At 34.7% G+C, this 25,902-nt stretch overlaps 2 protein-coding genes across 4 annotated transcripts; one reads left to right on the top strand and one right to left on the bottom strand.

Moving 5' to 3' along the window:
- Positions 1-6,541: 6,541 nt before the first annotated feature.
- On the top strand, positions 6,542-8,632 carry LOC115957970 (ABC transporter G family member 10). Of its 2 annotated transcripts, XM_031076331.1 has the most exons (2): positions 6,542-7,047; positions 7,258-8,632. In XM_031076331.1, exons 1-2 carry the CDS (start codon positions 6,780-6,782, stop codon positions 8,616-8,618), a joined length of 1,629 nt encoding a protein of 542 aa, XP_030932191.1. In that variant the 5' UTR covers positions 6,542-6,779; the 3' UTR covers positions 8,619-8,632. The 2 variants fall into 2 exon arrangements, with proteins under 2 accessions (XP_030932191.1, XP_030932190.1); XM_031076330.1 differs by having other exon boundaries at positions 6,542-8,632.
- Positions 8,633-10,739: 2,107 nt separating this feature from the next.
- On the bottom strand, positions 10,740-18,583 carry LOC115957329 (cold-responsive protein kinase 1-like). 2 transcript variants are annotated; one of them, XM_031075549.1, is made up of 7 exons: positions 18,355-18,583; positions 16,047-16,195; positions 14,990-15,105; positions 14,654-14,864; positions 14,336-14,573; positions 13,171-13,321; positions 10,740-11,180 (listed from the first exon to the last, which is right to left on the bottom strand). In XM_031075549.1, exons 2-7 carry the CDS (start codon positions 16,117-16,119, stop codon positions 10,779-10,781), a joined length of 1,191 nt encoding a protein of 396 aa, XP_030931409.1. In that variant the 5' UTR covers positions 16,120-16,195; positions 18,355-18,583; the 3' UTR covers positions 10,740-10,778. The 2 variants fall into 2 exon arrangements, with proteins under 2 accessions (XP_030931409.1, XP_030931408.1); XM_031075548.1 differs by having other exon boundaries at positions 16,047-16,163.
- Positions 18,584-25,902: the final 7,319 nt, after the last annotated feature.

The following is a 25,902-nucleotide window of genomic DNA, read 5'->3' as shown; positions in this document are numbered from 1 at the left end:
TTGTTGTAACCTGAGAAGGCGTCCATGAAGCTTAATAGTTGATGATGAGCCTTAGAGTCCACCAGAACGTCGACCCACGGGAGAGGATAGCTGTCCTTAGGGCAGGCTTTGTTCAGGTCAATGAAATCCACGCACATTCTCCACTTCCCGCTAGCTTTCTTAACCATCACCACGTTTGCCAGCCAGTCGGGGCAATAAACCTCCCTAATGAAGCTCGCCTCCTGTAGTTTGCGGACTTCTTCCACTATGGCCCAATCTCGCTCGGGGGCGAACACTCACTTCTTTTGTCGGACTGGTGGAAAGGAGGGCGATACATTCAGTTTGTGTACCATGACCGAAGAGTCTATTCCTAGCATGTCTTCATGGCTCCAAGCGAATACGTCTCGATTGCTTCTGAGAAAGGCTATGCTCTTGACAGATTGCGGGATTAGCGAGGGTTCCAATTTTGGTCGTTCAGTCTGGATCGGAATTGTCAAGGGGTATCTCTTCAAGTTTCTCTACCGGCTCCATCACCATCCAATGCTCTTCTATATTCAGGGCCTGGACCTGATCCTCCATTTCCATCATGGCTATATAGCATTCATGTGCGGCCACCTAACTTCCATACAGCTCTCCCACTCCATAGTCGGTAGGGAACTTAATCATTAGATGGTAGGTTGAAGTTACAGCCTTCCATGAATTGAGCGTGGGTCGTCCGAGAATAGCGTTGTAGGTAGACGAGTAATCGACCACTAGGAATGTTACGTCCTTGATGATCTGCTAGGGGTAATCGCCTACCACAACAGACAATGTGAGCGCGCCCAGAGGGAATACCCGGCTCCCTCAGAAACCAACGAACGGGGCATTTGTTGGAATCAATCATTCCTTGTCGATCCTCATCTGCTAGAACGTCGGGTAGTATAGGATATCTGCTGAGCTGCCATTGTCGACCAGCACCCGGTGCATGTTGTAGTCTCTTACCCATATGCCGATGACGAGCGCATCATTATGTGGGTGGTGAAGACGTCGCGCATCTTCTTCTGAGAATCCGATAATAGGGCCTTCTTTCCGTGCTATCTTTGGCACGGTCCCCGTCAGCTGAACATCTTGTACCATCCTAAGGTAAGTTTTGCTAGCCTTTTTTGACGACCCAGCTGCAGCTGTTCCTCCCACTATCATCCTTATGTCCCCTATGGGGGTTCTCGGTCGCTCATTCTCCCGTCGGGGGGTGCTGGTCTTGTGGGGGTGGATCTGTTCTCTCCTTACTGACGAACTTCTGCAGTTTTCCTTGTCTAATGAAGGCCTCGGCCTACTGTTTCAAGTCATCGCAATCGGCCATGTCATGACCATGGTCACGGTGGAAGCGGCAATATTTATCCCTAGATCGCTTATTGGGATCACCTTTCAGCTTCCCAAGGAACGTCAGACCTCCTTCGTCCTTGATTTGCATTAGGACTTGGTCTATCGGGGCGATCAATGGGGTGAAGCTTGTCAATCTTCCTTCCAAGGGCTTAGGGCATCTTTCATCCCTTCGGTCTCTTGTCCTTGCCTTCTTCCGGCCTTGGTCCCGCCGTGCGTCTTCTTGCCTTTCTCTTTTCTTGGGTTTTTCTTCTCAGGCCAGTAGCACGTCTTCAGCGTTCATATACTTGGTGGCCCTGTAAAGCACTTCTGACATGGTCTTCAGGTCGTTTTTGTACAAGGAGAACAAAAACTTCCCCGTCTTAAGCCCATTAGTGAATGCCGCTACAAGTATCTTGTCATCGACTTCGTCGATCAAAAGTGCCTCCTTATTGAAGCGGGATATGTAGGATCTCAGCGTCTCCTCCTCTCGCTGCTTAATGCTCATCAAGCAAGCCGTAGACTTTTTGTATCTATGTCCCCCGATGAAGTGCGCAGTAAATTGAGTGCTCAGCTCCTTCAAGGTGCTGATAGAGTTAAGCGTCAACCTGCTGAACCAAACTCTTACCACACCCTTCAGCGTTGTAGGGAAGGCCTTACACATAATTGCATCTGCTACTCCTTGAAGGTGCATCAAGGTCTTAAAGGTCTCTAGGTGGTCTAGAGGGTCCTTGACCCCGTCATAACTATCTATATGTGGCATGCAAAACTTACTCGGCAGGGGTAAGGAGTTGATGGAAGCGATGAATGGCGAGTCAGTACGGTTAACAAGGTCGTCAAGATCGCTGGACACTCTTCCCTTGAAAGCATTCATCATTACTTCCATTTGTTCCTTCATTGCCTGTATCTCCACAATAATAGGTGACAGAGCCGTATCTACAAGGGAAGGAAGGCTCATGTTTTGTCACTCCGATCTGCTTGAGGTGTTACTGGCTTGTGGTCCCTCTTGATTCCTCCTTTCAGCGCTGGTTCCTTCTTGATCCGCTCCTTGGTTATTTGGTGCTGCGTTTTTCTGGTTCAGCTGTTCTTCTAGGTCGCGATTTTGTTTGGTAAGGTGCTCCACGACCGTGGTGAGAGTCTTAACCTGTTTCTCGAGTGCGATCATGGGGGTTCTTCTTCTTGAACGTCGTTAGTGGTCGCATTGAGCGAGTGAGCACTATGCAACTCTTTTGTCCAGGAAGCGATAATATGGCTTATAATCCGTGTTCCCCACAGACGGCGCTAACTGATGATGCCGAAAAATCACCAATAAGCCACATATTACTCGCGCGCTCGAAGTAGCACCTGCACAACAAAAAAGAGAGGAGACCCAACAGAGAGCACCGGTGTGGTGCCGGCCAAATACCCTCCGAATGTCAAGTTAAAACTATTCTCACAACTCTAGAGTGCTAGAGAGGGTAAATTATGCATACCTCGATTTGTGAGGGTATTGGGGTTTTTATAGTAGTAGAAGGTTGGCCTCTCTTCCTTGGTATTGAAGTCTTTTCCTTATAGGACTCTACTTGAATATTTCCAAACATGGTGAGCAAGATCTTTCCTTGTAAAGAAGATCTTCCTTCGGCGCGCGTATCTTCTGGAATCCCTTTTGCGCTAGGATTCCTATTTTCTTTGGGATTCTAGGATGATCTAGTCGTAGGCAGCAAGCACTCTTCATCCAGGGTTGTTAGTGTATCTACCAGCGATGGGCCTTGGCGAAAGTTGGGCCAGCTCCTCGTCGGCCCATGAAACCGGATCCGTTAGGCCCATTAAATCAAGCCCGTCAAGCCATATTTTATCCCCTTCAATGTATATTATAAACCCATGTTAATTTGATTTATTTACCTGTTAAATATTATTACATAAGTGATATTAAATTAGTCATTAGTTAAATATATTTTGTTGGTTCAAGTTAGTTTAACTGGTAAAGTCTTTGATGGTTGAATATGAAATATGAGTTCAATTCCCATCTACACCAAAAACCAATTAGTTTCTTGGTTTGATGAGAGAGAGCTATCATGAGGAGTGGACGCGCCATAAGTTGAAACTCTCTAAAAAAAAAGTTGAATATATTCCAAATTTATAATGAATATACTATTTATATATGTATATCTATAATTTTTGTATAAATTTTATTAAGTGTTTGTGTATCTTACAATAGACAATACAAAAAAAAAAAAAAAAAAAAAAAAAAAAAAGGATTCACAATGCGATTCACATTTTAACAACTATGGGTGGTTGATCAGCATCTTCATTGAGGTTTATTGCCTTTGCTTGCTCAAAAAACAAAAGAGCCTTTGTAAAACCCTTTAAAAAAAATTTAAAACATTTTACCGAAAAAACTTATTAAAATATTTTTACAAACTTACCAACTTGCACAACTTTCCCCTGAACACTCGTCATACACCCCCTACCCTCCACTTCTCTCCTCTCCAACTTCATTGAATTGTAGGAAAGTTATCATATATAAATATTTTTTGTCAGACTTTCCAATGCATTATACTAGTTAACGACTAGTTTATGTCTATATGACTATATTTATATATACTATAAAACCAAAGCGTCTAACTTTTTGTTGAACTCATAATATGTTGACACATAAGCTTCAAAGGCCTAACATTTTTCCACCTCATTTTTTTATTATTTTATTATTTTTTAATCTCTTAATTTTCTACCTAACCCATCTTTCTATTCTTCGACAACTTCATGGTCACAACTTAGTCTATATTTTATATTTATAAGGGTCCATTTGGTTGGGGGATAGAAAAAGTGGGAGGATAGAAAATGGTAAGGGGATGGAAAAGTGGGAGGATTAAAGAGATTTTAGTTTCCCTCATTTGTGTTTGGTTAGAGGGTAAAAAAAATGGAAGAATAAAAAGGAGAAATTACACTTTACCACCCTAAACTATACCTCATGTTACACTTTGCACTCTAAACTTATCGAATGCACTTTTTGCACCCTAAATTATAACCCTTGTTATACTTTACACCCTGATGTTAAGTTTACACTTTATCATCCTAAAGTATACTCTTTATTACACTTTGCACCCTAAACTTTGAATTTTCATCGAAGTTAACAGTAAACTTAACGGTAAAGTGCAAAGTGTAACCAAAGTCATAGTTTAGGGTGCATAACGTGCATTCGAAAAGTTTAGGGTGCAAAGTGTAACACGAGGTATAATTTAGGGTGATAAAGTATAATTTCTCTGAATAAAAAAATAGAATTTGTATAAATTTACTCTCATGCTCCTATTACATAACTTTTTTATATAAATATTTTATAAAGGAAAAAAAGTTTTGTTTTGGAATAAAATAAAATAGCCAAAGCATTCAACAAAGAACCCATTAAAAGAAAGAAAAAAAAAAAGTCAACGTTGATTTTAGTTTTGGGGAGGAGAAGGATTAGATGTGTAATTTTCATCCAACCTTTTCTCCTCTCCATTTTCTCTCCAATTTGGGGGGATTGAAAAGTGGTGGGCTTGCAGAGAAAACAATCGAGGCCCACCATTTTCTCTCCCACAAAATCACCCCAACCAAACACCCCTCTCACCCAAAATCACTTTTATTTTCTCACCCCTATTTTTCATCCTCCTTATTTTCACTCCAACCAAATGCATCCAATATCTATCTATAAATACTATAAGATTGAAGACATTTGACCATTAGTTGGCTTCCTCATGTTGTGCTACTTAAACCTTGGAGCCTCCACAATTTTCCAAATCATTCTTAAGTTTTTAATTTTTTTTTAAAAAAAAAAAAACTAAATTGTAAATTCTACACAATTCACTTTGCAAACCCGATTCTAAAAGAAAAAAGAATCACCTTTGCAAACTCCAACCACATGTTTGTTTGGATAACTTATTTTTGCTATTATTCATGAGCCTCACTACACTTTTTAGTACTATTCATAGGTCATACTGTACTATTTTAGCTAACTTTTACTTTTATATACAGTACTTTTAGTAAAAAGTTTTCAATTTCAATAAAATAAGAAAATCTCAAACAGAGCCTACATGTCTTTGAAAAACCCAAAACTGAATATTTTGCCAAAGCTTTGGAATTGTAAACTTAATTGTTGAACTTGACTCTGTGTTGTGGTTGAACTTATACTTAATTCCCCATCCAATGCTATTATGGAACCTTTATTGACCGACTACTAGAACCTCTATCAAACCATTCCCAACATGTGTGTGTATATATATTTGCTACGTAGATTAAGCATGCATACCACGAAGCAAATGATTGTACATACGCTCTTGCAAATCTAGGAATTACTTTAGTGTCTCGTTATGCATCTTTTGTTGAACTACCAGATGTGGTGGAACATTTGTTGGCCTTTGATAAGGCCGAACATGTTTATAACAGACTTATTAATATCTAATCAACTACTCTTTATCTAAAAATACGATTGTTGTAGGATTAGTTAAATTGGTAAAATCATTAATGGTTAAAGAGATTTAAGTTTGAATTTTACTATGTTTACACTAAAAATTAATTGATGTTGGATAGTAAACTATAAAATGAGGATACCTACTCCTGGGGCTAAGCAAAACTACTTCTATGGTTCGTAATTTTGACGCACTCCAGTTAAAGGAAGGTTTGGTTGAAACATGAAAATACAAGGCAGATGATCAACTTCTTTAGGTGAAAGTTTTCCAAGTTTCAATTAAGCAACCATGTATTAGTACAAGATTTAAATCCATGAGTTTGGAAGTACATAAATTTTGGTAAAAGTCAACTTGCTTAACTTTGAATATTATAATACGATTTCTTAAATATATTATATTATATATATATATATGGACCCAAACATTCTTCTTCTAAGCTTTATCATATTAATAAAAAAATCAACTTACTTATCGAGTTCCATAATATTATAATGTCAGATTATCATGATCCTTGATAGCACTTTTCCATAGAAGTAATAAAAACAACTATACCATTTTGAGCTTTGGAGTTTGGAGCACACAAGTTTCCTATGCATATAGGTCATCTTATCGGTTTCCAACCTAATTAACTGCTGAGCTGTGAGTTTTAAGAGTAGGGAAGATGGTGAGGCAACCAACACCAACCCTGCTCAGTCAATATTAGGTTCACCTGGAAAAGCTTTCCATTCCAAGTAACCCCATTTTCCTTCCTCCTTTAGTTTTCTTGAAGCACCCCCCAACTTTCCAAACCCCACCAAAAGTCCCATTAGTTTGCAAAATCAAGGCAAGCCCATCCCAAAGAGCTGTTTAAGCTCAAAGCAAGCATGCCAAATATCTATATTGGCTTCTCCTGCTTTTTAATTTGTACGTTTGCAACAACCACAACTAGTTTGGTGTGTTAGTTCATCTCCTCTTCTTCACATATCCCATCTTAACATATCACATCTTAACATATCACATTTTACACTTTCTTTCTCTCACTCCCCTTTGTCTCTCTCAATGGAGTTGCCAGTTTCCGGTGGCCGGAGAATCCCATATAGAATAGAAACCAAAAATGTGTCCTACAAATTATGTGGCCTCTTTGATGAACTAAATTGGGTGTGTGGTTTTGAAACTCCAAAGAGAGCCCCTAATAAGTTCATTTTGAAGGGTGTAAATTGTGAAGCTAGGCCTGGAGAGATCACAGCAATTGCTGGTCCTAGTGGAGCTGGAAAAACCACACTGCTAGAGATTCTAGCCGGAAAGATATCACCAAGGAAAGTTTCAGGTCAGGTATTGGTGAATGATTGGCCTATCGAAGCTAAAATTTTTCGGAGAATATCGGGATATGTCACCCAAGATGATGCTTTGTTTCCATTACTTACAGTAGAAGAAACACTCATGTATAGTGCTCTGCTAAGGCTAAGGGGTGGGAGAGGTGAGGCTGCCATTAGAGTCAAAGAGCTAATGAAGGAGCTTGGGTTGGATCATGTTGCAGGTTCCAGGATTGGCGGAAAATCAAATCGAGGCATTTCAGGTGGGGAAAGGCGTAGAGTTTCGATTGGAGTTGATTTAGTTCATGATCCGGCTGTTATTTTGATCGATGAACCAACTTCAGGGTTGGATTCAGCCTCAGCTCTTCATGTGCTCTCATTGCTTAGAGCAATGGTGGTAAATCAGGGTAAGACAATTGTTTTAACCATCCACCAACCTGGTTTTCGAATCCTCGAGTTGTTTGATCGCATTGTTTTGCTTTCAAATGGATTTGTCATGCATAACGGATCGCTGGATCTTCTTGAGGAGAGGCTTAAGTTGGCTAGTCATGGCATTCCCCCACACGTCAATGTGCTTGAGTTTGCTATTGATGTCATAGAAAGCTTGGTTATTCAAACTTCAGAAACTCTCATTGACCAAAGTAATATTGAAGAACATAAAGATGAAGTTCTTAAAATGAGGAATGTTGCCTACCCCAACATTAATGGAGAAGGAAACCTTCTCTTCTACCCAAATTCTCGACTTGAGGAGGTTTTGATATTAGGACAAAGATTTTGCAACAACATATTCAGAACCACGCAACTCTTTGCCACAAGAGTCATACAAGCTTTGGTGGCCGGTTTAGTACTGGGGACCATTTTCATGAATGCAGGCAGAGAACAAGGGGAAGTGGCCTTACAAACCCGAATTGGGTTTTTCGCCTTCAGTCTCACCTTCTTGCTATCTTCCACAACAGAAGGCCTACCAATTTTCTTGCAAGAGCGAAGAATTTTGATGAATGAGATTTCAAGAGGAGCTTATAGAGTATCTTCTTACATTATAGCGAACACCCTTGTCTTTCTTCCTTTCCTTTTAATGGTTGGTCTTCTCTACACAACCCCAGTTTATTGGCTAGTTGGTTTAAAGAAGGACTTTAATGGATTCCTTTACTTTTCTATGGTGGTTTGGATGGTTCTATTAATGTCCAATTCTTTTGTAGCGTGTTTCAGTGCTCTAGTGCCAAACTTCATCATGGGTAACTCAGTGATTTCAGGGCTAATGGGCTCTTTCTTTCTCTTTTCTGGGTATTTCATATCAAAGGAAAACATACCTAGTTATTGGATTTTCATGCATTACTTGAGTTTGTTCAAGTACCCTTTTGAGTGTTTTATGATAAATGAGTATGGAGGAGAGCAAGGGAGGACTAAGTGCATACAATTTGTGGAAGGACAATGCAATTTGTATGGAAATGGGTTCCTAAGACAGCGAGATCTGAAAGAGTCACAGAAATGGAGCAATTTAGCTGTGATGTTGGGTTTCATCATTGGGTATAGAGTGCTTTGCTTTTTCATTTTGTGTTTCAGATGTTACAAAATCAGAAGCTAGATATACTCTACAATTCTTTTCAAAAAAAAAAAAAGATAAACTCTACAGCTTGTTTCAGCTCTTTTCTCTTATGTTTCCCATTCTTTTACTCATTTCATTAGGATGGTCAAAATAATGTACATCTTTATACGTATAATGTTTATTATTTGTATATGAGAATCACTTATATGATTCCTATCACTTCATCTCTAATACAAACTATCAGCTTCAATCCAAGTAAAATAACTGTTATGAACACTTCGTATCTTTTTTTTTTTTTTTTGAGAATACAACACTTCCATATCTATGATCCCTATAACTTGTACTTGAATGCTAATATATGAGACAGGATTTATATTCTCCCAAAGCACTTCAGTAGTCTTTTTTTTTTTTTTTGGAGGAAAAAGCGCTTCAGTAGTCAAAACTAAATTTGGATGCTTTTGTTCCTAAAAGTTCATTTTCTAGTTGAAGTTTAGAGTATTTTCTTGAACATTGACGTGCGAATGTCCAAATATCATTCTTTTACCAATGATCTTGTAGCCAATAATACTCTGTTTAAAAGTGGAGACTTGGATTCCATAGGTGCAGGGGTTTGTGCGGGTTAAGGGTAATACTATTACTTAAGAAAGAAGGATTTGTGGGGCTGAGGGTGACATCATTTCTTGCCACCATCCGAGTCTGACTCTGAACATCTGATTATAGGATTTTATTTATTTATTTAAATTCTATGTTGATGTTGTTTAGAAATTTAATGGATTACCAAAGATAGCAACGCTCACACCAAAATTTTCCATAAGGCTAAAGAGACGAATTAATATTTGAGAACATGTAAGAAATGGAGCATAGTAGTTTGAGGGGAATTGAAAATTCCCTATCCTAACAGACCCAAGTAAAAAGTGATCAGAGCAGGAGCAAGAACCGTGAGATGCAAACAAGTGACAAGGGTTGGGACCAATCTCGAATTCCAATCTTCAAATGAAAAATAAAAAAAGAAATAATACTCACCTATAGTATAGTACATGAACGCTTCCCAAAAGATATCATTCTATTGAACTACTTGCTACGCCTTGCCAATTCACGTTACCACTACTATCATTTATATTGGGTTAAAATAGATTGACCTTGTTAATTAATTTAATTACTCAAGTTGATTAATTAGGTCAAATTACAAATAATAATGTGGATGCACAAACAAATCACCAAATAAACTAGATTGCGGTGGAAATTAAATTGACACGATGATTTGTTGACTAATAGGAAAAACCTCTCACAAACAAAAACCCCATTAGGTGATTTTCAAATCATCACTCCCAAAAATCACTAATTAAGAATCAAACGGTTACAAGTATAAGGAATTTCACTACTACTCAGGACTATCTAAAAGTATGAACCTACAATTGAACCTTTATACCAATTCTCAATTGGACTTGATTTTGTAGAGGCTTCTTTTATACGAATCTCAGTACGTGACTAACTACCAGCAACTAATGTTTGTTCTTGAATGCGAAGCTCTTCACTTCAATACACGTTGAAGATTTGGAAGCACTTGGTTACAAAACATAATAGTTTCACCAATAGTGTATGAGTTCTCTAATTGAGTTTTTGTGTCTTGTGATGACTTTAAAATCAAGTTTTTATATCCCCTAGAGGTTTAGTAAATGAAACTCTAGTGATCTAAGTTATCATGGGCCGAAAAACAAATCTGAGAATTTCGGATCTGCGAAGCTCGATGATTGAGAGATGTCGAGACTAGTATCGAGATTCTTCATTTATTCTTGATAGATGCTAGTATCGAGACTAGTGTCGAGGTTCACTTTTCAGCTTTTTTTCACTTGTTTCTTGATGCAGTCTTCATGTCCTCAATAATACTACTTGTCATGTTTATTTAACATACTTCATGATATTCTAGAAATCACTTAAGAACTATCCAATTACAAGTAAAGTACGTTTTATCAAAAGATATGTCAATACATGAAAAATATGACCCTAACAATTTATTTAAGAAAATATTTACACCATAGAAAGTCCCATAGAAAATAATATTGAGTTGTTGTTTAGTTAGCACTATAGATTCTTAGTAGGTCTTTTATTCATTTTGAATATTTTTATTGATTTTTTTTCTCTCAAAACAAATCAAGAAAAGAACATTGAAACAATAAATAATAAAATTGTGTACTCTAATTAATTGGTTCGGTCATATATTGAGTTGAAGGTCATGGTAGCAATTGAGGAGGAAATGTTTTCTGATGATGAAGAGGAATTATACAGCTTTCCTAAGCCTGAAGATGCCATGTCAGTCGAATTCTTCATTTCAGCCTTATATTTCTGGCCTCTATCAGCTTTAGATTTTGGATGCATGAGATCAGAAAGCAGGCCTGGTTTTGTTATCTCCTTGTCATTTACATGTATTTCACCCAGTAGCATACCGACAACAGTGGACATAGATGGTCGAAGTTTTGGCATGTCTTGGGTGCAAAGAAGACCAATCTTGAGAAATCTGCAAGCCTCCTCAACATTGAAATCATCATTCAGTAATGCATCCACCAATCTCAGCAATTCTCCCTTCTCAAACATCCCCCATGCCTGCAAAGAAGTAGTATCTCATTAATAAGTTTGTCACAATTCTAACTTTGCTTCCAGATAACAAAAATGAGGAATGGATGTATTTTTATTTTTCTCACAGCCACAACTATTCATTATGCAATTTGATTGGAGATAAAGAGACAAAATCATTAAGCTATTTATTTGGACAATGTTGTTGAATTACAGAACAGAGTTCTAAAATAGGACTAAAAAGATATGAAACCAATTAAGCCCTTGGTTTCCCTTTCTCACTTAGGAACAAAATTGCTGTTCTGGATTCATTCTCTTTATCATGACAGAATGTGCCAACACTTGATAATGATGATCTCCCATTTTCTGTTTAAAACTTCAACTGATATCAATTGAAAAACCAACACCCCCATTTGGATGGTGGATGAAAGAAGAAGAAAGTCAAGAAACCGATATAATTAGACATAAAATCAGATGATGAACTACAAAAAAAAAAAGTTGACCTGGGCCACTTGAGGCCAGTGAATCGGTTCTTATACACAACATATACTGGAACTTGATGTGCTGTTTTGACATGTTTATAACTTTATATTTCATCCTTTTCGTTACAGTAAATGAAACACGCATATGGTCCATATTCCAAGTGAAATCTCAACTCTCGTAAGTTTTTTGTTAGGAAGCCTCGTCATAAAGGGCCTATCCATGCTGAACAGGTAAGCTAGTCTTTCCTAATGTTTGATTCGACTCACTTTTCTTTTACCTTTTGAATGAGAAACTTCAATTAAGAATTCTGAAGTAAATTGATATAAGGCATAGCATATTAAAGTATGGAAGAATGGATTCTGAAATGAGCAAGATTTGGTTCCATAAGAAACGATGAAGGCTAGTAAACTCTAAAACGCGTAGGAAGTTTGGCAATTGATGGGAAGAATGTGGCTTTCCAGCTAGCTGATTGTGAAAATTCTAAATCTTAAGAAAGTAACTGCAGTCCATCAAAATGGATGTTATGGGTTCATGTTTGGTGTTCCAAGGATTTAACTAAATAATAAAAATAAATATGCAGAAAAAAGATGAAATATTTTATTCTGAAATTAAAACGACAACACTAAAGAGAGTAAATATAGGGATGAACATTAAAGTTAACAGTGAGGCTTTCAGCTAAAAGCAGCTTCTAGGGAAGCTAGATTGAGTCGTCTAGAACAAAAAGACAACTGGGTAATCATGGACAAAAGTCTTGAAGAGAGCTCATAAGTAAAAATATTTCCATAATTTAGTTTTGGAAAATCTGTTATAGTGACACAAAAGGATGTGGAGTGCTTTCCAACCCTTTGCGACTTCCTTAAATGAAAAGATTATATAATACCTTTGTTAGAATAATGATTAAATGATTAAATTCACAATTTCCCAACAGCATAAGATTTTGGGACAATTGGAAATTTATTATGGTATCTGAGGAGGAGGTCTTGAGTTCAAACTCTATCTCCACTCTACCTCCCATTTAAAAAGCTAAAAATCTCACATGATGGCCTCACTTATTAAGGGCTTAAACTTTCAGAACAATTAGTAATTTATCAATCTCCATCTGGGACTTCTACACCTAGGTAAAATTCAACACATGATCTTAAAACATCCACAGGTTAGTGGATGGAGTGGGCTCTCAGTGCTCAAGATGGCATAGAAGTCCTACATAGAGGTATTATATAATCTAAGATGTCTAGGCACTTCTGTTTAGAAGATTTTGTCAGTGAAGATTATATATCTACATATATAATCCTAAACTCAACACAAAATCAATAAAACATCCACAGATAAAGTTGACTGAGTGGGTCTTCAGTCCTCAGTCCTCACTCTTATTAGATGTGTTGCTTTGGAAGTCATGCATGTATGCATTGTATGCATGCAAAAGACTACTTTTTAAAATAAAATATATTAACAGTTTACCACTTATCACGCCTATCAATTTATCCTTTAAGACTCTATTATACTGGAAATAATTGGAGGAAAAACCCAAAGTCCTTACTTTTTCAAGAAGATATTGTTCTTCAGCAGGTAACCGCCTGTTTGTGTTACACCTCCCAGTAACAATTTCCAAGAGCAGAACACCAAAACTATAAATATCAGCTTTCCTTGTCACTTGACCTCGAATCGCATATTCAGGTGCCAAATAACCTCTACAAAAACCATACAAAGGCACTTGAATGTTTGAACATAATCTACAGAAAATCGATAAATTTGGGGAAAAACAAATAAAAAAATCCACAAAAGAAAACAAAGAGTTTCCATATTGTTAGCAATTACATGTGTGACAGCTATACAAATAAAAACCTTTTATCTCATACAATATAGATATGTTTTGGCATTGCTCAATTTAAAAAAAAAAAAAAATTCATGTAACATGTCTTGCTATCCTGCCTTTGGTTTAATAAATAAACCATTATCCCACTTGATTGTGACTCTATCAATTTCATTTGAAACAATTTTTCTCTCATATTATCTTTAGGTTAACAAAATTACTTTTTCATGTAGCATGTCTGATTATTCTGCCTTCAGTATAAAAAATAAAATAAAATAAAATTTATCCCACCTAATTGTAATTCTATTGATTTCACTGGAAACAATTTTTATCTCGTCTTTGGGTTAAGCACAAAATTATTTGATATTAAAAAAATGAAAACAGACTTAGTCAACTAACACATCTAAGCCAAAGAGGCCATCAGTATAACTTCATGTGCCAAAAGATCCAAATTAATCTTTAAACCTCAGTTTGGAGGCCAAATGGAGGTAGTCTTAAACAGGGCAAGGCAGAAATAATATATATATATATATATATATTTTTTCGGGGCCAGAAGAAGATATATTAGATGATAGACCAAAAAAAAGGGGGATAGTAAGCATAAAATCCTAAAAATGATGAGACTGGGATTGTTACGGTAGTTCAGTCCGTTGACTGGACATGCTAGATCTACCATGTGAAAACATCCTGCCTTTCAACTCCTAATGACAGCACATGGAAAAACTTAGTCTACACCAGACCTTATTATAGGACAACCACCCCAACAATGTCTATACACTAAACATCTACAACCCAATTCAAGCAGCCTAGAATCATAGTTCCCTTGGCACAATATCATGCTGAAGATTATATACACAATTTAAGACGATAGAAATTGAATTTACAAACTTACGCTGTTCCAGCAACGCGCGTACTAACATGGGTCAGGTTAGGTGGAATGAACTTTGCAAGGCCAAAATCTGAAATTTTGGGCATTAAGTCTTTATCAAGGAGAATATTGCTTGCTTTGATGTCTCTATGAATAATATGTGGGCGGATGTCTTCATGAAGGTATGCAAGCCCCCGGGCAACACCAACGCAAATTTTACACCGTGTTTGCCAATTAAAATGGATGCTACTGTGGCCTCTACCTAAAAAGTAGAAAGGGGTTCTAAGATTAGTCATTACCTGGAGATTTAATGGATTCCAATGAAAGATAGATGTGAATTACCAAGAAGTGTTTGTGCAAGGCTATTATTCTCGAGATAGCCATATACCAATATCCTATGGTTTCCTTCCACACAGCAACCATACAACTTAACCAGGTTATCATGCTCTACTTCTGAGATCACCTTTATTTCTGTCAAAAATTCCCGCGCCCCTTGCCTTGAGTCACTTGACAATACCTTTAGAGCAGCCACAGTGCCATCTTTTAGAGTTCCCTACTCATTTATAAGAATTTTGGAAAAGGAAATCAATCATTAAAAGCATAAATAACATAGTAAATTGGTATGACCAGGTATATTCCTTTAAACAACATCGATAATCATATAAAATGTGCAATCACCTTATAGACAGAACCAAAACCTCCCTCCCCAATTTTATTTGCTGGACTAAAATCTTCAGTGGCAACCCGCAATTCCTTGTAACTGTACAGATTAATATTCTTGATGTCTGAAAGCCCTATAGACATATAAACCAATTAGAAGTTTTGGCATAGAAAAGCATTTCCAAATATATACACAAAGAATAAGTAGGATGTCAAATTGTGTGTCTGTTTTGCATGAATTTATGCTCATGCTCCAGAGAACACATGAGATAGTCAAAGACATGGTATAAGAAATTTAGATAGTTTAAAAATTCAGAAGATTTTGCTTAATTTATCCTAGAAAAAAACTGACGTGACTGGAATCAAAGACTAACTATCAAGCCAGCTGAGCGGCAGGTGAGTTTAACAAATTACAAAAATATTTATCTTAAAAAACATATGTTAAGGGCTACTTAAGGCATAAATTTATAATAATTCAAAAAAATGTAAACCTCTTTGTACATAATCCCAGCTAGAAATATTTGAGGTAAAAGTCAAAACTGCTGCTCCATACCCTATTTTAGAGCCAAAGTCAAGCTCCAACAAGCAAAGCAGTCCATCTGACAAAAAGAATGCAACTCCATTTTGTCTGATTATATGATCTTGGTGAGAGGTCAGAGATTGTCAAGATGTTAGAAAGAGGTCTACTATACACAAACAATTGGAGAACAACTATTGACTATTGAGCATCTGAACAGTGAGTCGCTATGGTTGCCTTTGAGTTGTTTTAGACTGTAAACAGGTTTAGAAATCAAAGTGGAACTTATAAGAAGAGAGCCTCTACCAGAGCACAAAATATTACTCCTTGGGATTTTAAAAATCTACTTTATGAATTTAAGATAAGTCTTACACTATATCATGGTAGAGAGCAGCAAATATAATAAAAGGAATTTTGTCCAAGTAACCAACATTGGCACAGACCATATCTGGATAGAAACCAGTTGAACAAGTATATGTACAAGTTAGCCATGTATATATGGCTTTCTCAGCTAAATTGATTATAGGAACAAAAGAATAAAATTATTAAAATGTGTACCTTCATCAGCTTCGAATGTTTGTTTAGCTGAGGACGCTTTTTTTTTTGTAAAACAGAAAGAGAAACAAGTCATCACCAACTGCTTACGTCTATCAATACCTCCAATCAATCAAACCCCTGCCATGTCAAATAAACCATTGAACATAAACCTGCCATCATGTAACTGTTTACTACCAAAATCTTGGTAAGGAATATTTCTGCTACGAGGAAGGAAAAATAGGGATTGCAAAAGTCATTTGCTACATAAACAAGAGCCCTAAGCAAGGACTAGAGTTATGAAATGTCTAAAATGCATGGTTCTTTAATCAGCATATACTTTTTTAATGAATAAAAATAATCTATTAAAAATAAAGGACAAGTTAAATAATACAGGATGTGTAACCATTTCCAATTACAATCTGAAATTCAACAAATCTAGGAAATCTTAAAAGGATACAATAAGGATGTTGCCTAAGGCATTCATCAAATCATACAAAGAAAGTAACACAGACTGTTTGATAATGTGAATAGGACATTCAGCACCATCAATAGTCCTGCTATTCCTTTTATGTGTATATCTATCTAGCAAAAAGAATTATAAAATGGCTGCCCACGACATTGCAAATAGCCACTTCCTAACTACAGTCTATTTGTTAAAGAATGTTGGGGTTTAACATGCACACATATTTATCTAAACATATAATCCTTTAACCTATAGCCTCATCATCATGTCTGTTCTCAACCAATATTTCCTACAAAAGAAAAACATATATATCAGCATGGAGGATGATGTACCAGGAGATGTCGAATATAAACCATTGAGAACCTTAGGGTTTATTTTTTGGAACTGAATATGTTCAGAGCACAAGTAAGCTATTTCCAAAATCCACTTAAGAATCACCCTTTCCAGGAATTTGGAATCTTATTCATCCAGTAGTCTTTGAGTTAAATACTTCAAACACATTGGAAGCTAACATTCTGTATTAATACAGGATATGCATTTTACAAATATATTAGCAACAGGGTCTGGAAGCTCATTCAACCACATGCTCAACACTAATGCCTTTGATTATTATACATTACAAGCCCAGTTTATGCACCACCACAAACAGCCGCTCCAACAAATCACTCACCCCACAGATCATCAGAAATCAGACCCACGCCAAAATCAAATCCAAAATTCATTCTTGCCAACTCAGACCCACAACAAAATCAAACCCAAAAAACGTTTTTTCCATCTTTTTTTTACACTTCTTCCCAACTCAGACCCATGAAAAATCAAACCCAATAACCGTCGTCCACCCAGATCCACCACTCATGCAAATTCTCCAATTACTACCCAAAGTAACTTCTACAAACAAACGCATATTTGGGAGTGCTTTTAGGAAAAAGGTAAGAAACCCTCAAACATCCTGCAGAACAGAGATCAATAAACTGAATTCCCTTTCCCAACACAGCCATGAGACACAAAGAGATACAGTTTTTGGAAAACATGGTGTGAGCTATGGAACAAGTTCACATTACAATCCTTACATGTATAATTGCAAAGGCACCCCATTCCATGTGAACTTTTTAAAAAATTATCAAAAGTTCATGTAATCAAATAATTGAAATTAATACCCAAACCCATGGTATGATTTTCACTAAAAAATTATGAATTTTAAACAATAGACTTCAAATAGTCCTATCCAGATGGTGGACAAGGTTGTCATATTATGGCATACAAGAACAGCTTAATCTATAATTAGACCAATTAATAATAAATACAACCATGATGATGAAGAACAATTGTAAATATTAAACAACCATGGGATTTTTTATCACATTATTTGAGCTTCTTTTTTTTTTTTTTTTTTTTTTGGGGGGGGGGGGGTTGACCAAGACTCAGAAATTGAAACTGTTCCTTTCCTCACACTTACCAAAACCAGCACACTGCATGTAATCTAAGCTATGAAACACCCATAATTGCTTCTCAAGCTGGATGAGCAACCTCTTAAGACTACAATTAGTTAAATACCCAATTGACATAGAGAATTTAGATGTCACAATTAAAAGAAGCACAGAACACAACATAAGAATGAAGGTAATATAGTATCAAGAAACTAATTACTTAGTTTGGTTGTTGAGAAAAATGAAGAAAAACCCCAAAATATAAAATCTTTGACTTAAGCTATTGATTTTATGCAAAGAAAACAACAACAAAAAGAGAAGACCCAGAATTTGATCTTATATAATAGTCTTACTTCATTTAGAGAAAACAAACAGACAAAATAGCACCATTTCATTAAAAATGGAAAGATGTGAAGATTGAAGATTGAAGAAGCTTTACCTTAGGAACTGTAAAAAGCAAGAGAGAGAATTCCTGGTTTGGTGAAAAGGCTTGGTTTTACTTTCCAACAGTACGATAAGTTTGTGATATTATTATTTCTTTCTTTCAAACAAGAGTTCAATGCTATTCTGGCGTTGTAAAACTAAAATAACACCCGATTCTGTAAGGAACCAACTCAAACTGGAATCAATAATAATAATATCACCGTCTCATTCGTTGTACTAATATTATTATTATTATTATTATTAAATTTATACAATGTGTTGTTTGTTTGAGTTTGACCCAGAAATTTTTAAGTCCAACGATTTATGATGTGATGTTTTTCGGCTTTTTTTTTCTTTTTGTTTACAGTTTGGACATCAGCAGCTATGAGCAAACGGGCTCCACGCGGGACAACTTTTAGGAAACGTAAAGATCGATCAATTTAAATTTCCTCACACCCTTTTATCAGCAAAACGAAACTAAATTACTGTATGTTGTATCTCGGAAAGACACTTTGAGCTACAATTTTCTTCAACGTTGAAATTTATGATTTCTTAATAAAGTAAGGTAATTCAAAGTTTTCCTATAATTTTGAACTTGGATTTTTAAGCATCCAAGTTTTTAGTTCAAATTGTATGAATGAAAATGTCATTTTACAAATTATAATTAAATCATGTTAACAAGCACTCTTAAAAAAATTATTAATAAATCATTTTAGAAAAATTCTGACACCATTTTTATTAGAAATATAAAAAATGAGCCAAAAAAATAAATATTTTTATATTTTCCTATAAAAAATTTCTAAAAATGTATTCTAATAAATGCTCGTAGGGAATCCATTAAATTTTCCCATCATAATTATATAATATTATTATTGTCATATCACCCATAGTTATGTATTCCCGGAGTACCATAAATACATATTCTCCCTCTTACATAAATAGTGAGTCCTACCATTAATTTAATTAGTGAGACCTACCATTCATGTGAGATGAGAGAATATGCATTTATAGTATTCCAAGAGTACACAATAATTTCCCCCCATAGTTACTACTCTTCCTACTATCAAGTTATCATCATCACCATAATTCCCACTAAAATTAATCATATACGTGTAGAACTTGCTCATCCAATTGACCCTATTTAACCTAATGGGTAACCAAAAAATGAGTCATCGTCCATAAGAGTTGTCTAAGAGAGAATGAAGAAGATGGATCCAAGAGAGAAGATAAGCTCGTCTAAAGGAAAACAAATCGTCTAAGGAAAAAGCACATAGACGAAGGATAAACACTTAGTGTGCGTTTGGGTAAAATACAAAAACTACCTTTGAAGTTTGGGCTAATGACAAGTGCTACCCAAACTTTTCAAAAATATCTAATTTACCCCCTAAACATAAATGTACTTAACGCTGTTTGAAAGTTTCTCTGCTATTCGAAGTATTTTTCTACTTCATTCTCTATCTCTAGTTTTTTCTACTTTATTCTCCATTTTTGGCTATTATTCATCTATTATTTACTACCAAAACACTCTCTCATGCATATGATTACTACATTATAATCATTGTGGAACTGCATTGTGACAATCAAACTTATTATAAATTAGTTTTTGGATACAGGAGCACAAATAGTGTTAAGTGTGATTTGTGCTTAGGGAACAAATTGGATATTTTTTAAAAGTCTAGAAAGTGCTTGGAATTAACCCAAATCTCAGAAGAGGTTTTTGTATTTTACCTTCTTTTTTTTCTTTTCTTTTTTTTCTTTTAAATGCAATTATATGCAAAGGGCATTAAATTTTTCATTATGAAGGCTATAGTTGTATTTAAGAACAACCACTATTTGTACGTGGGTTGACGTAATTTCCAAATGGTCGAACCTAATAATTTATCTACACATCATAGAGGTCACCGATTTATATAAACTGTGGGCTCTAGTTGTTCACTTCCCACATAGTTTTTCACTTGCATTTTTTTCCTTTAGATTCCAACTGCATCTCCACGGTGGGTGTGACAGTTGCTCTAGGCTCTCCGAGAAAGAGTGAGAGAGTGATATTAGAGGAGAGAGAAGATTTTATCTTTTTTTTTTTAATTAGGAAAATATTGATTATTATTTTATTTACTTATGTGTATTTTTTAAAGAGGTAGCCTATCTTAATTAGGAGAAGGTATTTAGTATCAAATGATTCCATGTCAGCGGTATCAAAATCCAATAAATATGAGATATGTCAGTAAAAAATAACTAACCCAATAACCTGCTAACAAATGAAAGATATGTGTTAGTCGGTAGTTAATTTGCACACATATCTCTTATTTATTAGATTTTGATACGGATGACATGATATCATTTGATATAAAATATTTTTTCCTTAATTAGACCATTTGTAAATATTATAGGCTTATATGGCACTTAACGACTACCTCTTCAATGGAAATGGATGGAAGGGTTAAATCCAAATATTACACTTTTTTTTTTTTTTTGGCTGGAAAGAAATAAATCCAAACATTGCGTAATGATAAAGGTGTGGAGCCAAAATTTGAAACTTTAGAAGACAAAATCAAAATTATCACAAACTTTGAGGGTGTAAATTGCAATTTAAGCTTCCTATAATTACACTCTAGGTCTTATTAATAAATTATATCCCAAGACTTTATTGTACATGCAACCCCTTCATTAAAATATTCGTAGTAATACAAAGTCACGAATGTTGACTGCCACTTTGAAGATTACTACATCTTAATCCTTGAGTACCCAGTTTAATATATGTTCCATCAACATTAAATGTGGCTACCTAACATACTGAGATTTTGATCGTAACTATAAATCTCACTACTGATATAACAAAGCAACTTACACCTCATAATCAGGTTCATTATTCTCTCATGATTTAAAGTTGATGTAAATAGAAGTTGTGAGATTTATTATTTATTTGACAGTCGTTAGGAGAATAATATATCTTACAGTGGTCCAGTTCAATATGTCTTAACTCTTAAAACATATCAACTAAAAGTCTCCACTTCCATGATCAAGACAAAATCATCTTAGTTGATATGTTATAGTCTTCACAGATGAAATGCCCAATTTCATCACCTACTATGAACTAAAATTCTGAATTTACAAAGAACTTGTAATTTATATCTTCTGTGACTAAATCACATAAATCACATACTATGCATCTCATGGATAAAGATAATATCTCATTAGTTCATTTATAAATAGTTTCATATGATTAAATTATTTAATTATTTATGACATGCCAATAAATTAGATTTTAGGGCATAAACCCCAACAATCTCCCACTTACTCTTAAAGACAATTTACCATATATCCAACACCTATCTCCCTTTAAAGTAATTCATAGTCACTCTAAGGCAAGGTTTAGAAACAAGTTTCAACCAGATTTATTGCATAAATTATCTTTTCTACTACTACTTTTTACGTACTCATATTTCTCTAATGAGAGAATACTTACGCTTAATGTGTATCTTCACCACCTAGGATGAATACATATCTTGAAGTCCAACTTCATGAATCACAATCAAACTACAAATCAGTATTTGTACATCCAGTAACCATCAAAGCTTCACTTTGGTGGACAAGCATATAACCCTCATTCTCCTAAGATATTTGATATATGATTTACTCCTACTAAATTAAGTGATCTTTGATTCAATTGATATTTGCTTACCATGCTCACCGCAAAATAGATATTTAGCTTAGTATTTAGCATAGCATAAAGACTTCCTATCGATTTGGTATAAGGAACCGTCTTAATATGCTCTTCCTTTTATATGTCTTAGGAGTATAGTCCTTTATAAAGGAACTTCAAACTTAAAAGAAAAGAATCATTTCTTGAAGTATTACATGCTATACTTGGCTAGAATCTAATCTATTTAAGCATTTTGAGATAGACCCAACATCCTAATTTCTGAATTTTAACAAAGTTTAATTCTTAGAATGTGACTAGTCTTTTTCAAGTACTTTATATCAAACTGGACTAGTGTAGACACTCAATTTTGCACCCATGATTTAATCAAGGAGAATGACTTGAATAACCATCCATATACCCCAAAAATCATAATTGCATCACATGCGTCAATTTGTTCTTGCATTACATGCATCATTTTGTCTTTGTATTACATGCATCATGTCATTCATTACATATCATAAAAATGATTATGAGATTCTAATGGTCGCAACGGTGTTTCCGGTTTTCAAATTGTACCATCGGATTGAAAGATATCACATGATCAAGTTTGCACGGTCAACATGCATTGCGTCTAGGTAAGGTCGACCACACATGATTAGTTTAAATTAATTCTGATTGGTTAAACCATTAAAATTATTTAAATAATTATGTGATTGGTTGATAATTAGTGTTTAAAGCAGGATTGCATGCATAGGAATAAAATGGATGATTGAATAACAATAAAATTGTGGATAATCTGAACTTTATCAAGATTTATTTTAAGGTATTTATCTACAATATAATTGTTCTTAAATAGCTTGAATTATCCAAAAAAGAGATAAAAATCATAGACGGAGAATGAAAACACGTCTAGGTACAAGGACCGGTCAAAAAAGCCTAAAAAATGAGTCCAAATGGCACTCGAACATGAAAGAGTGTTTGGTGTCCAAAGGCCAATTCGGCAATTTTGGAGTGCCAAACGGCACTTTAAAAGGGCCGAATTTCCATGTTTTGGGCTTTGGCCGTTCAGGTGACGATAAGGCACACCCTTTTCGATCTTTTCACAAAAAGATGCGTCCGGATTCACATCCTAATTGTCCGTGCCTATTTTTTAGAGTCCTCTGACCTCTATAAATAGAGACTGAACCTCATAATTCAGCACTTTTTTTACGCTCTGGGAGGCACATGTTTTGAGGCTTTCAAATTGCCGATACTTGCTGATCCTTCCTAAGATTTGCTACAAAAATTAGGGTTTTTAGGTTTCAAAGATAACTGAATAAGTTTCTTTGAACCGTAAAACATCCTCTCAAGAACAAGGAGTGCTCATGCAAGAGGTTGTTATCAATCACTCTTTCTTTTTCTTATGCTTCTTGTTTATAATGATGAATGTTTTTTTTTTTTTTTAATCTATGAATTATTAATCATTGTTTTGTTTAAAGCATGATTGTTTTTATGCAATTGTTATAATCTCTTTCTTGAATATCAATAATCTGCATGTGAACAACTCTTTTTCTTAAAATAAAAACAAATTTGCATCTTCCCTAGATGTAGATCTGAATTTTTCTTCACAATAAAATAGATATGCATCTTCCTTAGATGTAAATCTGAATTTTTCTTCACAATAAAACAGATCTGCATCTTCCTTAGATGTAGATCTAAATTTTTCTTTAAAAAACAACAGATTTGCATCTTCCTTAGATGTAGATATGGATTTCTCTTAATCAAAACTGGTTTGTGTCTTCATTAGATGCAAATCTGAACATTTTTTATCAAAAAAATTGATTTGTATCTTCCTTAGATATAGATTTGAATTTTTTTTTTTTTTAATGCATGCAAATTTTTGAAATAAAGAAAAGGATAAAACATGATTGTGTTTGTGTTTGGTTTATTTAATTCATGTTGCATGAATTTAAATTATGAGTGAAACCCTCTTCTTAATTTTTTTTTTTTTCATTATTTTAAAACATATAAAAAATAGATCTGGTTTTTCTATTGTCAAAAACCCTTTTTTTTTTATCATAAAAATAGATCTAATCTTTTATAAATCAAAAAACCATTTTTTTTAATTCTTGAAAATAGATCTAATATTTTTCAAATCAAAAGACTTTGTTTTATGTAATAAACACAGATCTAAATTTTTTATCTCCGGAAACCACTTTTCTCCACATACCACAAAACAGATCTAGTATTTTGGCAAATCAAAATCAATTTTTATTTTACCAATTAAAGTAGATCTGATTCTTTTCAAAAGAAGAGACTTCACTTATAAATAAATTTGTGTGATTTAATTTTGGCATTACATGTTCAACATATCATTCATGACATGTATAAAAAGGTACATTAGTCACAAGAGTCTAGAAGACCAGACTTTTTTGGGCGGAATGGGTGCCTAACACCTTCCTATTCCGTAACCTAGCTTCCAGATTTAAGTCTTTGGCTAAGTAGATCTAGCCTTGTCTTTATTTTATTTTGGGTAAAATGTAACTAGAACAAAAAGCTATGTAATTATTTGTTAGTTTGTAACTAGGACCCAAAGCTATGTAATTTTTCAATTTTTCAAATATGTAATTTTTTATTCAATCAATGAATGGAACAATTCAATCATATATTTATTTTTTCTTATTTTTTTGTATAAAAAATAAGTGACGACTTCACACTACTTACTCAAAAAGAGAGGTACCCACATATTAATATAGAACTTGATGCTGATGTTCTTGTACATTTACTTACTAACCCCTCCTCTCTCAATCTCATGTTAGAACCCCCTTTTGAATGATTGTAGGAAGCTGATCAAAGCCTTCCCTAACTGCACAGTGACCCACATATTTAGGGAAGCTTATAGATGTGCTAATAAGCTTGCTAACATGGGAGCAATCCAGCTTTTTGATTTCCTTTTGTTGTATGAACCATTGCCTGTGATGGATAATATGCTAACTTTTGATAAAGCTGAGTTTTTTTGTAATAGACTAGTTGTTGCTTAGTTTATGCTATCTGCTTGGTTAACCAAAAAAAAAAATTAGTGTTTTTTGTCATTAATTTATTATCTTTATTGAATAAAAAAAATAGGAGGAAGGGACTGAAAGTAATTTATCAATCTAAACATAACCATACTAGCATTTTACACGCTGAATTTAATGAGCCATCATTGATCTGGAAATTATGGACAAGATAATACAACCGAGACATCAAATGTGAATGTCAAACTCTTTTCCATGCTGACATCAAATTCAAATGTGTACTATGTCAAACTCTTTTTCATGCCCATCATTGCAATTTTCTATGAGTAATGCTACAAGGAAAGACTATTTAATAACATTTTTATAAACCATTAATGTAGCCAATTTTTTACTAATTTTTATTTAGGTCCATCATTAACATCACTTTTTCATTTATTAATAACCACTTACCACATCAACAATTTGTAAAAAAATTTATATCTTTGGAATTACTATTTTTTTTAGGGAAATGTTAACGAGTGCCCTTAATCCAGTTAAAGAAAGTTTTTATGGGAAAAAAAAAACAATTAATATTTTGATAGCTTTTTTCATTTTCCATAAAAATGATATCGAAATTTTCCTAAAATGAATTGTTAACGAGTGCCCTAAGTTAGCATGACCCTTTTTTTTATGGACAGATTTGGAAATTATGACGAGTTAAAGCAAATGAGACATCAAATGTGAACGTGGAACTTTGATTCATCTCAATAATTGTAATTTTTCTATTGCCAGCTATTCATCCACATCAATAGGAACCTACAACTCTTGAGTTGAATTTTCAGACAGCAACCCGATGACATAATGATAAGGATAACAATTTTGTTGGAGCTACTTTTGACCAGCAAGTGGTCTATTTTTGACAAATACTAATTAGAAATAAATTATTCTT

This window comes from Quercus lobata, chromosome 8, assembly GCF_001633185.2.
Source record: "Quercus lobata isolate SW786 chromosome 8, ValleyOak3.0 Primary Assembly, whole genome shotgun sequence".
In the NCBI taxonomy this organism is placed as follows: domain Eukaryota; kingdom Viridiplantae; phylum Streptophyta; class Magnoliopsida; order Fagales; family Fagaceae; genus Quercus; species Quercus lobata.
This window is presented reverse-complemented; position numbering and strand designations above follow the sequence as displayed.